The sequence below is a fragment of the Lissotriton helveticus genome, chromosome 2_1 (genome assembly GCF_964261635.1).
Source record: "Lissotriton helveticus chromosome 2_1, aLisHel1.1, whole genome shotgun sequence".
Taxonomy (NCBI): Eukaryota; Metazoa; Chordata; class Amphibia; order Caudata; family Salamandridae; genus Lissotriton; species Lissotriton helveticus.
The window spans coordinates 1,315,993,204-1,316,009,732 of record NC_136059.1 but is presented as its reverse complement, the minus strand read 5'-3'; the positions used below and the strand labels follow the sequence as shown (position 1 = coordinate 1,316,009,732).

General features: G+C 42.1%; 1 protein-coding gene across 1 annotated transcript in view; it reads left to right on the top strand.

The window, feature by feature from the left end:
- Positions 1 to 16,529, top strand: part of FBXO10 (F-box protein 10) — a 649,798-nt gene that overhangs the window by 342,611 nt on the left and 290,658 nt on the right. The window contains exon 5 of the mRNA XM_078676241.1: positions 10,952 to 11,088. Within this exon, the coding sequence (XP_078532367.1) occupies positions 10,952 to 11,088 (137 nt within the window). The remainder of the gene's footprint in view (positions 1 to 10,951; positions 11,089 to 16,529) is intronic.

Genomic DNA, 16,529 nt, shown 5'->3' with positions numbered 1-16,529 from the left:
CACTTAACACCAGAGGAACGGTCACTCAGGCTCTCATCACAAGTAGACTTGATTACTGAAACGCCCATTACCTCGGAATCCCATCTCATGTCCTATGCCTACTCCAAACCAACCATAACGCCTCCGCCACACTCATCCTGAACATTCCTCAAAATAAGCATACCTCTCAACACCAACAATTTCCACTGGCTCCCAGTCCAGGAAACATGTAAGTACAAGCTATTCACCCATGCCTACAAAGCTCTCCACAACACCAATCCAGTTTACCTCAACCAGCACCTCAACTTCTACCAACCCACCAGACACTTTTGATCTGCGTCCCAGGCAAGAGCACACATCCCTTGCATCACAAAAGCCAGAAGCGGAGGACGTTTCTTTTCATACCTCGCAGCCAAGACATGGATTGACCTCCTGAAAAACCTCAGAACCTCCCCCTCCCTCATGGACTTCCGAAGGAATCTCAAGACATGGCTCTTCCAAACGAAACAGGCATGATCTCCTCCTCCCTCAGGACTGGATACCCTCACCGGTGATTAGTCACGCTCTAAAAATTCAGATTACATAATTTAACAATAGATAATATTTTATGTGTGTTTTCTGGGCGTTTTGCGGTCTAAAATCCTCTACAAATGGGAGAGCTGGGCGGGCTCACAAAGCAGACCACATACAGACTCTTATGTGTGTTCATTAATGTCCTTCTGCCCATTTCCACCTACAGTCATATAATGACTGCTTTATGACTGGTCAGCTTTTTTTAATAAACCAGATTCTTTTATTTTGTAAAAATATAACATTAAGCTCAAAAAGGTACACAGTGCAATCACAACAAACAGGTTAATCTAATCTGTCAGAGAAATCACAAAGGCACATCAATTGTTTATTATTATATCTTGGACTAATATTGTAGTTTTAAAGGGCATTTCCAAAGGTCATGGAAAAAATCACTGTCTGTATCATTACAGCGAAAGCACGGGCAAGGGAATCTTGCCAACCCTTCATTACTTTCTAGGTGTAAAATAGGTGGCATGTAAGTAATTTATTTGTATGAGGCGCGAAGGGTTAGCAAACTCATGTGGGGTCATTTTAGCATCTCTTCAATCACTTTCATCCAGGGGCACACCCAGGATTCCTTTGAGTGCATTGAATAATTCAAAATAACTGATGTGAAGTGAGCTAAAGAACGATGATGGATTCAATCTAGATCTGTGACTGGGTGTGAGTGTCTGAAAAGTTTCAGCGTTCCATCCATCATCTCCTTGTGTTTGCTTTGTTTGCCCTAAGTTGGCAGGGTTTGCCCAGACGTGGGTCCTTTGCTCACTTTACCACTGGATTCAAGCTAGCGTGTCTGATGAGGGGTTTTACCCCGAAACCGGTCCCAGCATGCTTGTTTTCAGTTCAGGAAAGACCTGGCTTGGCAGTTCGGGCTGGACTGTTCCCATGAGGCACACGGTCAAGACTGATTTGCATATAGCTGGTTCTGATCTGAGGTGGCAAAGTGAGCTAAAGAACGATGATGGTTTCAACCCAGATCTGTACCTGGGGGTGAGTGTCTGAAAAGTTTCACTGCTCCGTCCATCATCTCATTGTGTTTGCTTTGTTCGCCCTAAGTTGGACGGGTATGCCCAGACGTGGTTCCCTTGCTTACTTTGCCACTGGATTCAAGCTAGCCTGGCTGATGAGGGGTGTTACCCCAAAACCGGTCCCAGGATGCTTGTTTCAGGTTCAGGGAGGCCCTGACTTGGCAGTTTGGGCTGGACTGTTCCCATGAGGCACAGGGTTAAGACTGATTTGCATATAGCTGGGTCTGAACTGCAGCCAAAAGAAGGAGCTTAAGGAAACCGCTCCACTCTGGCCTTGACGCATAAGACGCTTGCTGTCACGAAAATGCTCACCCCCAACAGTAGATTCTAACATCAATAGTTATACCCTAGAATCCCTAGATGTTAAAAACCATCCCTAATTTGTATCAAAGTCTAGGCATTTCACAGTTCCCATTGGTTCAGGAACATAGGGTGTTCAGTCACACCACTTCTGTCGCATCTAACTCTCAAGAGTTCTTTGTTTAGAGCCATGCTGTCACTTTCGTCCTTCAGCAGAGGAAATCATGATAGTAAGGAAGTTCCGTTGATATCTCTTCCACGTAGCTGTCAACAATAAAATAACACAACAATCATAATGAAAGACAAAATACAATTCCTTGCTGTCTACGTTTAAAAAGCAAATGAATCCCAACAGTTGTTTGAGTCCTTCTCTGTAATGTGTGCCATTTTCTCTAGGAGAAATAAACAACCTCATTTATTTGTTCACATAAAAAGCTCCATTACATTATTCATTTTAGTCTTCTATTACTCTAATATAAACGCAAATATTTTCAACAAGTATTCTATGGAATTAATATCACTCGCATAAAACTCCTTTGTTAATATATTTCTTTTACTTTGCACATGAAAGCTGAAACCTCTTAACTTTATGCCTCTGCTGTCTTTTGTGCAGAAATAATTTGTGACCTACAGAAACTATTTGTCATTTTCTCCTGCACATTTCTCGATTCTCTTTCCAAATACCCCATATTAATATTTTCTCAGTTTATTTCATGACTTTTTAATAATTTTCACACAGCAGGTTTAATTTGCAAAAATCCTGCTCCATCACAGTGGTTCACTAAAGCAGGGGTCCATCAAGGCACCATTATCTCACCTATGCTCTTCAACACCTACATGAAGGCATTATCTGCAATGATCTATGATTTTCAACTCGCATGCTATAGCTAAGCAGATGAGACACAAATTGCGCCTGGCCTGTCGATCTGGGACCACCTCCAGGGTCGGTGCTACTGGCCCTCCAACCGCAAATCACTTTCGACTCCACACTCAAGGCCACCCTTGATGTCACCACCGACGCCACTGGCTTGAGTAAATGCCTGTACAAATATCACTGACACTGGACACGGCGCTGATAGTTCTATCAGACTCCGAGACCTATGTTCCACCACCCAAGACTTAACAATATACCTATTCAGACACATATGCCCGTCAATCTGACACTGGGGATACTGACTATTACGATGGTAACCAGAATGAGGATGATAGCAACATAAATGAACACCTCCAGAGCACCAAAGCATACGATTCCAGAAGCACTACAACATATCCACCACCAGACTGGTAAAGGTGTACGTCCTCCACATTGTATTGCATTGTAATTGCATTTATATAGCGCTTACTACCCCTGACGAGGCCTCAAAGTGCTTTTTCGGCGAGTAGCACGCTACTCCGGGACCCATAGAGGATTAGTGTTGAATTAGTATAGTGAAACATGCAAGTACATTTTAAGTGGTGGATAGGTTAGTCAGTTAATTGGATTTGGAATGATAGCAGAAGGATAGAGGAGGACAAAGGTTTGTATTTATATAGCGCTTGTTGACGCACGCTATTCAGGAAGCCTACAAAGGATTAGTGGTGAATTAATATGGTGAAATATGGAGTAATTTCAGTGGTGGATATTAGTCAGTTACTTGGAGTGAGAAGGATAGCGGAGGGATAAAAGGAGAAGAAAGATTTGCATTCATATAGCACTTGTTACGCCTGATGAGTGTTGAAGCGCTTTACTGGCAAGTAGCACGCCACACCGGAACCCATAAAGGATTACTGTTGAAAATTAGTATAGTAAAAAAAATGAAGTAATTTGAGTAGTGGATATATTATTCAGTTATTTGGGTAGTATATTAGTATAGTTTAATATGGAATTTGACAAGTGAACATGTTAGTCTGTTAATTTCGATTGAAAAGGGTAGTGGAGGGATAAAAGAGTGAAGGATTTTTTTTATTTTTTATTTTTATTTTTTAGGTCTTAGCAGTAGGAGGAGGCTTTTGGATGAGTAAAAACGAGTTTTGGAGGGGAGGTCTCAGAGGCAAGAGTTTAGAAAGGTTTGTCAGATGAAAAGAGGTGTCAGATGATGCAAGGAGGGGTAGAGTAGGAGAGAGTCTAGAAAGGGTTATTTTGGCAATCATAGTAGTGGTATGGGGTTTGGGATAAATGAGAGAGTGGATGTAGAGGGTATATTGATAGATGTATAGGATGAGAGATAGGGTAGTACATTAGAAGGAGTTGTAGAAGAAGTTTGAGATGAGTCAGAAGGTTGGGCTAGAAGATATATTGAGCGAAGTATAGGCTAAGAAATAGGGTAGTGCATTGGAAATGCTAAATTAGAAGAAAGTGATAAATATATAGATCCATAATTACATTGAAAGTATATAGATACATAAAGGAGGTAAGTATATGTAGATTAAAGATATTGATAGAGGCACAGGATGAGAAATAGGGTAGTGCATCGGATATGCTTTTTCAGGAGAAAAGTAACAGACACGCCGATCCAAGTACATGGAAGGTACATAGATGCACAATGGAAGTATGTACATGTAGACCGAAGATGATTTTTATTTATTTATTATTATTATTTTTTCTCTCAACAACATAATTATTTTACATGTTTATACAAAGTAATACACAAAGATAGGTACATATCTATAGTGAAAATAATGCTTGTATACAGAGGGATATGCTGTAAATTTCTGTTTGCTTATGGTGCTTATGTGGGGAAGAGCCAAATCTTGAGTAGTTTTCTGAAAATAAGGTGGTTGTCGGTGGACCTTATGTTGGGGGGTAAAGAGTGCCATAGTTTGGCTGCTTGAACAGAGAAGGATGTGCCACACATGTTTTTTTTCGTGTATAGTGGGATTTTGAGACGAGATTCTCCTTTAGAGCGGAGGTTCCTTTGTTGAATGTGTTTGGTGATTTTATTCCTGATGAGGAGTGGTCCCATTCTATGTATTGCTTTGTGGGGGATACAAAGCAGCTTGAACGTGGATCTTCTGGAAACCGGTAACCAATGCAGGGCTTTCAAGGCAGGGGAGATGTGGTCTTGCGGTTTGATATGCAAGAGTAGTCTGGCAGCCGAGTTCTGAATCCGTTGTAGTCTTTTCATGGTTGTTAAAGGTGATCCGTGGTAGAGGCTATTGGTGTAATCGAGGTTGGACAGAACAAGGGAGATGGTAGCTTGGACCTTGTGTGGAAATCCCAAATAAGCGAAAATTCGTCGCAGCGTTTTTATCGTAGCAAAGTTTGATCTTGCTAGTTTATCCACTTGGACATTCATCGACAGCTTGGAGTCCATGGTCATTCCGAGGTTTCTTACTTCCTTCGATACTTTAGGCAGTGATCCCAGTTCATCAGGCCATGCGGCAAGCGGGTTGTAATGTTTCCAATCGCCACACGTGAGTATTTCAGTTTTTAAAGCATTCAATTTTAGATGGCTCCAGGTCATCCACTGATCCACGGCTCTGAGACAGCTGAAAATTGGTGATTTTCCAATGCCTTTGGGGCATTCCTGTTGAAGGAGTATTTGGGTGTCATCTGCATACTTATAGTACGTAAGGTGAAATTATTGATCAGTACTGGTAATAACTTCATGTAGATGTTGGAAAGCATGGGCGAGATGATAGAACCTTGAGGGACCCCTGCTTTGTGGAGTATGGTTTGGACGGGAAAGGTGGGGTATGGATGACATTAGTTCTGTTTCGAAGGTAGGGCACGATCCAGTCTAGAGCAGTTCCCTCTATGCCGGCTTCATAGAGTCTATCTTTCAGAGTGTCATGGTCAACCGTGTCAGAGGCAGCTGAGAGGTCCAAGAGGAGTAGCGCGGCAACCCCGTTGCGGTCAACTGTATTCTTTAGGTCATACCAGATGGCAAGGGGGCAGGTTCAGTGTCTCTTCCCGGACGGAATGCTGTTTGGAAGTCAGAAAGTATTTCATCTCTTCAGTGAATTGTGACATCTGGGCGAACGCTGCTCTTTCTATCAGTTTGCCCAGGAACGGTCCATTTGTAATGGGTCTGTAGTTGTCAGGGTTCAGCGGGTGTTTTCTTCAGTAAAGGGCATATGTATGACTTTTTGAGTTCTTCTGGAAATATTCCAGTAGTTAAGGAATTGTTGATGATTCTTCTTACTGGAGTGGCAGCAGAGGTTGTTAAAAGAATTGTCTTGAAAGTTTGTGGAGGACAAGGGTCAGAAGGGCTGCCGGCAGGCCTGCTTGCTTTGACCAGGTCCATAAATTCATCGTGTGAGATGTGTTGGAAGGAACGGAGAGGCTTGATTAGAGCATTCTTGGATTGTTGTTTTGTACAAGGGTTAGTGCTGGTGCTTTGTTTCTGTTTTAAGTACGATTCCAGCGTGTCTGCGTTGTCCGTGTAATGATTTGTCACTTTGTCTGTGAAATCTTGAGTAACAGGATGAGTTCCTTCTAGGCAATTTGGTTTGCGAAATTCATTGAGTATTTTATAGAATTCTTTATTTGCACATTTAGCGTTTTGAATTCTGTCTGAATAGTACCTTTTCTTAGCTTTTTTGATAGCAGACTTGTATAATCTGTTAATTTTCTGTAGGTGAAGTTTGTCGTGTTTGGCGTTTGTTTTGAGCCAGGTACGTTGCAGCTTTCTAATTTGTTGTTTTATGTCTCTTATTTCTATGTTTCTCCAAGGTGCTTTTTTTCTTTTGTTCTGTTGTGTAGTTTTGAGTGGTATCAGGATGTCAAAAGCTTCCTGTAGCCACTCATATAGATTTTGAACAGAAATTATGGTTTCCAGATTTGTACTGGATGTTAGTTGTGTTTCCAAGTGTTCCAAATTGAGTTTGTTCCACGGCTGATAGGTGGATGGATGTAAGATAGTTTTAGATGAGTCGCTTAGCGTTGTTTTATGTTGGAAGGCAAGCAAGTGGTGGTCTGACCATGGGACTGGAGTTATAGTTTGAAAGGTAACTAGTTCAGTATTAGCAAAAAATTACATCTAGGATATGTCCAGCGGTGTGTGTCGGATTGTGGTCAATCTGATGCGGGTTCAATGCGTCTAGGCCGGTGATTATAGTTTTTGGATGGGTCATATGGGGTTTATCAAATATAATGTTAAGGTCACCCAGAACGCATAGGTTGGAGTGTATTGTTATTAGGTTTGAAACTGTGTCTAGAAGTGCGTCTGGGAATGTTGCCTTGCTAGGTGGAGGTCTGTAAAGGAGCAGAAAGTTACAGGAGGAAGACGGTGTAGGATTGCATCTTGTTAGAAGAGCCTCACAATTCTTTATGGAGATGTTGTCAATTTTAGTGATATGTATTGTTTGCCTGAATACAACAGCTAGACCACCTCCTTTTTTGGCTATACAATTTTGGGTGATTATTTGATAGCCTAGAGGAATGGCTTCATGCAGGACTGGAGCCATATCTTCTCCCAACCATGAATTGGTTATGAATAGTATGTCTGGTTTTGCATCGGTGAGAAGGTTGTAGATGTGATGCTTGTTTTTAGAGAGGGATCATGCATTTATTACTAGACAGTTTAGTGAGTGGCCTTTGGTGATGGTGGGACTTTGTTTGGTAGAAGAGTGATCAGTATTGTGTGGGTTTGTAGCAGGTGTGTTTTTAGTGCTGGTATTAGCTGTATTAGGATTACAACCGTGTAGCTGTTCTGTATCGTGTTCCTCATCCAGCATGCTAAGAAGGCATTTTGATGGGTCTGCATGTGTATGTGTTGGAGATGGTGTTTGAGAGTGAGTTGGAGTGCTGTGTTGCTTTTGTGGTGTAACATTGTTGTGAAGTCGACATGGGGAAGCAAAGTTGTGACGTGTGGCATGTTGCTTGTATTTTTTGCATGTGTTTAAGGCGGAAGGTGTATGAGTCTGGGGAGGTCGTGCAGCATGTGGGTCATGTAGTAATGTTCTAAATTGTCCAATGGATCAGAGACAGTTAGAAGAGAGGTGCAGTATTGCTGTATCTGTGTTCGGTGTAGTGGAATAGTGAAAGCTTGACATTGGAGTTTGTTCCTTTGTGTGGTTTGAAAGGTGGGTATATGTTTGTATTTTGTGATGGTAAGTATTATGAGGTGTTGCGCTTTGAAGATCCTGTTGTGCTTGTGTGTGTGATATGTTTTGCTTTTGAGGAGTAGTGAAAAGAGTGCTGATGTATATGTTTCATGCAATGGATTTGGTTGTGTAGTATTGTTTGTGAGAGGAGGTTGTGACGTAGAGGGGGTGGTGATGTGTTTATGAGTAGAGTGCATGTTATGAGTAGGAGGGAATGAAGTAGAGGTGAGAGTGTTTATCTTAGACTGGTTTGTTGCAAGAGTTACAAAGTGTGGTGGTGTGCAGTGTGTGTTGTGAGTTAGTGTTATTATGGTAGAAGGGAGAGGAGGGTGTTTGTTGGACAACTGATAGAAGGATGATTATATGTTTGTTAGTGATGAAAGGTGGTCTGTTAGATGTAATTACTGCAGGGAGAGTGTGTCTGAATGGGATGTAGTTATGTATGGTGTTGATTGGCGTGTTAGTGATGAGTGTCTTGGTTAGTGGTATAGGATAGACTTGTGTACTGTTTGTAGGTGATGGTGGATATGTGTGGTAGTTGGGATAGTAGGGTGTGTAGATGTGGTTTGGTTGGGTTTGTAGTGCATGCTGGTACATTAATCTGTGCATAGTGTTGTGCGTGGTGTACATTTTGTGTGAGTGTGTTGCTCTGTTTGTGGATGTGGATGGTGTGGGCTGGGTATTGCTAAATGAGAAAAAGGGCAGCATTTCTGGCCCTAGTCCCGACCAGTCTCGAACAGGCTCAAACAGGCAACTGCCCTTGTCCTCTCTGCCCTTAACAGGCTCAAACAGGCAACTGCCCTTGTCCTCTCTGCCCTTAAGAGGCACAAACAGGCAACTGCCCTTATCCTCTCTGGCCTTAGCTTCAACGCCCTGGCTGAGACGCCCTAACCCTGACCTTTTTTAGAGCCCTAGTAATCAGGTGCTTCCTTCAGCCAATGGGAACCCTAGCCCTAACACTATCCAATCACAACACTAGCCCTAAAATCTAGAACCAATAGAAGACCAGGACCTTACAGCCAATCTTAGCCGTACTCCAAGCACCCAATCAGTTCTAAAACCCTGATCTCTACGTCCAATAAAGGCCCTAGCCTACCAGTAGTCCCAAAACAAGTCCATGCAACCAATGGCACAGGTAGCCCTAGTCCCTACTTCCAACAGAACGCCTAACCCTACTCTAAGTCCCACACCTAGTCGAGCAACCAATCACACCAGAAGCCCTAATTCTAGGTTTAGAATTTATATTGGCGGCGAGTAGCTTGGAGCGTAGCTTGGAGCTCCAAGCTACGCGCCGCCCCGCCGTCTTGCCTCCCCGGAACTCAGCGCCCTGCCAGCAGCCACGATTTACTCAGGCACTGCCACCCTCGCCCCGGACCTCCCCGACACTTCGTTTGAATCGATCGAGATGCAGTTCCATTAATTGGACCATACCCCCGCCGGACCCGCTTGGATGCACGTCCTGCTTCCGCCCTTCAAATCTAGTCCCTCAGACGCTGCCGCCCCGATCGGCTCCCAAGGCACCCGAGACCTTGGGTGGTGCCGTTTTTGCACTCTACTTAATTGACAACCCCGTCCTGAAGACGATCCCTAGTAAAGAGGATCGAAACGCCGTCGACACCACAGCGCAACCCTTTGGCGTAATTCTGCTGTTCGGCTCATGACAAAAATGGAAAATAATGAATGCGATTGATGTAATTTGTTATTCTTTTGAGCCACCACTGTAAAAATATTCACCTTGCGCCGCTCACGCTGTTCACCTGGTTCACTTGCGTCGTCACCGGTTTCCACTTGTATATATCACTATACACCAATTTCCTTCGGGTTGTCATATGATTTTCTCTATACAGTGCTGCTTTAACTGGATATTCCTATGTAACTGTATGTGATACAATTTGGTGATTAACAACCTTAAGACAAACCAAATGAGTCTCCTTGTTTCCTGTTTCTGTAATGCTTTCTACATACATGAATAATTGTCTTTTGAATTGATACCTGTTGGGATATTGTTTTTTTTTATCTCCATGCTTAAGCATATTATTTTACAGTAAAGCCTGAAATGATTAATTGATTTTAATCCCGGTAGCCTTACATGAGACTTCCGTCTATAGTTGTTTCGCATCACATGACAATGCAATGGCATAGCTGTCTTGCCAAGACTGGAACCTTTGATTTTTAGGTTTCACTGCTCCTCAGCCATTGCCAGGTAGGCATTCCCACCTTATCATGTTGATGTTTGCTGGACTTGGTAATGCTTGAACACAAAAGGCACACTTTGCAGCATAAACTCGAGCTCATGAATTGTGTAAATATGTATTTCTTACAACGCAACCCTCTTCAGAAGTCCCACATGTTGTTTTTCTGAGTTTCCAAATGCAGTGCTCTGGGGGGTGTCGCTGTTGAGTGGAGGGGGGGGCAGTCTGGGGCATTCAGAAGTGCTCTATTACCTTAACCTATATTACTGCTAACTCTGCTATATTTTCATGCAACTAACACAGAACCGAGCACTATATATATATATATATATATATATATATATATATATATATATGTCAGCTCCAATTTCCCAAAATACCCAGCCGGGTTCGTAGAAATAACGGCACTCACACAGGCAGCGGCAATCTTTTAGCAGGGCGGTTTATTTTGCCTTTTAAATAAACCGCCCTGCTAAAAGATTGCCGCTGCCTGTGTGAGTGCCGTTATTTCTACGAACCCGGCTGGGTATTTTGGGAAATTGGAGCTGACATATGGGACGCGAGCACCATCGCGCTACGCGGCACCCGCCCTGTGAGTGACTCACGTTATGGTGTGTTGGAGCTTTCATATATATATATATATATATATATATACACACACACATATGGTAAAGGTGTATGTCCTACATGCTCAGTTGTTCAAATAAGAGTTGGCTTATTAGTACGTGTACTTGAAAAGACATATTTTTTGCCCGTTGCATCATTTATGACGTTTTTTGTTTTTTTTTAACCATGAATAGCGTTTGTACCGATCCCTATCTTTTTGTTTCATGTACTGCTGGAAACCATCAGTGTAATAAGATACACAGTGGCCTTCGTTCAGGTATCGTCGTCCTGGGCAACGGAAAAGGCGTCATCCGCAGCAATCAGATATATGGGAACAAGGAGGCTGGCATTTATATTTTATACAATGGAAATCCGGTCGTGAGGTAGGTTACAGCGCTGTGCGGCAACGGAAGCGCGTTATTTCTCTCTTGTCTTTCTTCATCTGTTTTTTGTGCTCTCCCCTTTTCTTCTACTTTCTATATTTAAACATAATAAACACTCTTTTGGCAGGCTGTAGCAGGGAGTACTGTGTTTGCATGTGGTCCTCTGTGTGAAGAAACAGGAATGCATCTGTAATGAGTAACATAGTCAAATAAATGGGCATCCTTCGCACAACAAAAACAGGAGCCAAGACTGAGTCTTTCTTTAAACTGTTAATAACATGTGCTGACACTTTTACCGCCTTTCTGATGCAGAAAATCGCTGCTGTTATATACTCTGAGATCTATGATACCATCTTAGGGTTGCATTTTTGTTCTTGTATATGTTTTTTTTCCACTTTTAGTGCATTGTAGACTGTTTGTAGCAGCCTCCATTGTATACTTGCAAGAGTAGCACCATAGTGAAATGCATCTAATTTAAAACAAAAGGCAGGCCTTTCATTTTGTTTAGCAATATATATATATATATATATATATATATATATATATATATATATATTCACTGAAAAAAACATAGGTTATAGACCATATATAGTTAGGAATTAGCATTTACAAAACCTTATTTTACTCACACAAAACCATTGAAATTCCATATATAGTTAGTTGCACTAACTATATATCGCGCACCCGCAATCCACTGCTGATGATGTCACATATTACATCATTCATGACATGGTCAGTGACATCACTGATGACATCACTGATGACATCTCAAATGACATCACTGATGACATCACTGATGACATCTCATTTGACATTACTGATCACATCACTGATGACATCATTCATGTGATGATACAATGAACCTCTTCAGACTCTAATATAACCTTAGATACACTCAGTGTAAACAGACACTCACAGACTGTCACTCATCCATGGAGTTACTCACACACCTAGTCAGTCTTGCAAAGAATCAATCACACCTCCATTTCCTCAACTATATAGTTATACACACCTTACTGATTGGAACATATAATAACACATATTTACAATCCCTGATACAAGTTCACAATAATCCATACAGCCACTCACACATTCACTGGCTCTTATGCACAGTTATTTATGTATGTCAACTATCACATGTACTGTGTTTTACATATGTACTTACTTTGACATGTAGCACTGAGATATCCATTCACTCACCAATACACTCATGCACACAGTCAACCGCCCATACAGCTCTTTCCACATGCACTTTTGAACCCATACATCTAGTGAATCAACTGCTCACACATCTATGCACAGACTCATACACCTCCCAGACACCCACACACACACTCAGTCTCCCATACAAATACTTGGGCAACTAATCAATAACCCATATAGTTAGTCATATAGCTAATGATCAACACATGCATCAGATTACAAAACAACAGACACAATGATGCACAATTTAAAACAGTTTAGTCACTAACCCATGCACTCAGTGAGACACATTTAATCACTCACTTATACAGACAGTCAGTCATGCACCTACTAAATCCTTCATCCAGACACTTATACATCCACTCATTCTTCAATATGTAAGACATATTTTAACTTTACAGAAACATACAGTCACTGGATGTTGTCATCAGTGATGTCATCAGTGATGTCATTTGAGATGTCATCAGTGACCGCTTCACAGTTGAGGGTTGAATGGGACTGACTCCCCGTAGCTACTGCAGCCCCACTGCCCCTCACACGTTTTTACTTCAGGTGGTGTACTACATGAATAAAACCTAAGCCGTAGTTTACACCAACCTGTTTTAATTCACCTCACTCACGCTCACTACTTCACCTACCAGGGCCCTCACACCCTTACACCTATCGGCATAGGAACAAAAGATCTCCGCAAGAGTGTAGCACTCTGTGCTACCCGTCAGGCATTGCAGCGCCGGCTTGACGCAGGAGCAGGGAGCCGATGATGTTACGATATGACTAACTGGTGACATGACAACAGCCGTAAAACCAGTCTGTTGTGTGAGGCATCCCTAGTTCCGACAAGGGATACCTTTCCCTGCTGGATTGAGGCACGTTAACACCACTTAACACCTCATACATGAGGTAGAGAGGGAGACAGCTTATCGCACTACGCCATCACTCATCCTCAGGGGAACCGTGTGCTATCTATTGTTGCTCAGCTTGTGGGACATGCACACTGGACCCCTTTAAATATTGTCCCTTCACGTCCCTCCCTGTTGTTGACAATGTCATCAGTGATGTCATCAGTGATGTCACTGACCATGTCATGAATGATGTAATATGTGACATCATCAGCAGTGGATTGCGGGTGCCCGATATATAGTTAGTGCAACTAACTATATATGGAATTTCAATGGTTTTGTGTGAGTAAAATAAGGTTTTGTAAATGCTAATTCCTAACTATGTATGGTCTATAACCTATGGTTTTTTCAGTGAATTTTCAAGGTTTTGTAAATGCTAATTCCTAACTATATATGGTCTATAACCTATGGTTTTTTCAGTGAATTTCATAGGTTTTTTAATAGCAAATCTTTATAGTTTTAAAAAATAATACATTTTAAATCGAATTTTATATTGTATAATTATGTCATTTTTTTTTTTTTATTCTTTTTGGTGCGCTCCCGGGGCGCGGACCGGTGAACGCACGGGTAAGCGCAATCTTGCGGCGCGCCCCGGGGCGCGTACTGATGAGCGTCCCGATAGCGCTATTGCCGCGAACGAAAACAACATCGTGACGTATTGCGTAGCCGCCACGCCTTGCGTCATAAGACACGTATCGCGTAGCCGCGAGATGCGTCTTACGACGCACCGCGTAAGCGCACCCGGAAGCGCATACGATCGCGCAACGTAAACGCCCTGATGCGCTTACGAAACACGCCCCGGGACGCGCCCCGGGGCGCGTAGCGTAAGCGCGTCAAACCATGTGACTTTAAAATAACACTTTTCATTGGTTCAGAACTTTTTTTTTTTCCAAATTGTGTGAAACCCACCCATTTCTCTCACTATTGCTTTGTACTTGGAGAGAGCAAGAGCTGTTCTGTGTACTTTGTTCATCTCCTACTTTTCTGATCTACAGCAATGGCTGCAAGAGAGTCATCCAGCAGTGATTCAGACGGATTTTTAGATGAGGACCCTCCTCAGCAGAAGAAAAAAACCCATTTCATCTGGAAATTTTATGACATCCCTGAAGGACAAAAAAAAGTAAACGCTCCAAAAGTAACCTGCAAAATATGTGGTAGTAGTTTATCCAGAGGCAATCCTCTGAAAAAATATCGTTTTGGAAATGCTAATTTAATCAGGCATGTGAAAAGAAGACACCCTAACAACTTTGCCAGGGAGAGTGTCAGAGAGCTGGCACGGAATTTACCCACAGATGGCGGCAGCACCTCCACTGGTGGAGCAACACCTTCGGGACCACCCCGTGGAAGAATGGTCCCTAACATTCAGCCGGTGTTTGCAGGCATCAAATTTCTGTGCACCGAGTGTGACGAACTGCTCTGCTATGGGGAGCAGAGTGTTGAACTCATTGCCATAAAGAAACAGCAACACCGCTGCCCTGCCAGTCCCTAAATTTTCACATTTTTTTGCTCCTGTTGAGCAGTTTTGGAATCCCTGTTTTTGTTTTTCCCCTGACAAAAATCCCCAAAAAATATAAAATCGTTTTAAAAAGTCTAAAAAAATATAAAACAACAAAAACAAAAAAAAGTTCTTTTCAGAACTACCTCCAATTTATAAAAAAATGCTATTTTTTTTTTAAAAAGTGTCATTTTTTATCTCCATGGTACGCTCCCCCGTACGCTCCCCGGTGCGCGTACCTGGCGCTCCCCCCGCGAAAATCGAATTTTTTAAAAAAAAATTTTTCCCCCCCGGGACCCTTTTATGGCCCCCACATCAAAACTAGGGGGTCAGGGGGGTGTACCCTGCCCCCTTTTGCTCATTTCCCCCTTTGATTTTTGCCACCTCTTGTGTCTCAATCCTACCGAGACACAAGATGGCGGCCGCTGCGGACTGTTTCGAATGTTTACAGACACCCGAGAACCAATCAGCTTGCCGTGCGCAAGTCGCGTGGCGCGCCCGGAGCGCTCCCCGGTACGCGCACCGGGGCGCGGCTCTAGATATATATCTTTTTTAAACCTAATTTACTCAAAATTCACAGGAGCATATATCTTGAGACCTAGCAAAGGCACATCGGGCAAACAATATCTACAATTTTGCCAAGTTTTGTGCAAATCCATTCAGCCGTTCGGGCTAAAAGTGAGGCCAACCGCCCTATGGAAATTAACATGGGAAAAACGCGTTTTGGGACCCCCCTTTTTTCTCGGGCCCCCCCTTGACGAGCCCCCCCCAAATTTTCAGTGGCTGCTCAGAAACAAAATGTTCCATTTTCCTGAAAATTTCAGCCAATTCCGTCCACAAACGCCAAAGTTATTAGACATAGAATTTTCAAAAATCCCATAGAGAAAAAATCCTAACTATATATACCTACTGGCGACCGCCAGTAGGTAATATATATATATATATATATATATATATATATATATCTTCAGTCAGTTGCAAGTGATGGCAAATTGTTATCGTCTGCATTTTTATTCAGTATGGTAAGGGTGATTTGCCATTGCTAAATATTTTGCGAACACTCAGTTTATCAGGGATGGTAACAGTATTGCTCCCACTTCAACCTCCCATCACTGAATAGTTAAAAGGAAATTAGGTGTCATAACTATTTTAAATACTTAATCACCTACAAAACTGATGCAATGACATTTTAAATGCTTTTATCCATGAATACAGTTTTTAGTTTTTGTTTGAGATACGTAATATTGTAAGATTTTAATTAATCACCACAATAAACTATTTTGTACTTGTACTTGTATGTACTATTCAGCTGCTCATTCTAGCACTTGTGGTTTACAGTAGACAGTTCTTAATTTGTGCATGTGGTTGCAGGTGGCGGACACGAGGAGTTATTTTTCATTATGAGACATTGACCCAGACAAAGAGAGGCTGAAACAGAAAAATTGAAAAAATAGTAACGAGAGATCAAAAAGAACCTGCATGTGGGAGATAGAGACAGAAATTGTAGTGTGTTTGAAGAAAGGAGCATGAGATGGAATCGAAAATAGACAGTCTTGGTATTTGGCAACTTCGCAATTCGACAGCGTTGGTGGTAGACTACTTAAGTAAAGTTTTGGCATGAGGAGCACAAATTCTAACCTGGCATATAGTGTTGAGATCTGTAAACACAAAACATAGTTTGTTTTTTTAAATGTGTTTTACTGAGTTTTCAACATGGTACATTAACAATACCGCATATCTAAAGGCACGACAGTGTAGCACAACATACCTACAGTGGAAAACAACTGTATATATTGTTACAATTCACAATGTCCATAATGTCATAATATGGCATGTGTCAGAGT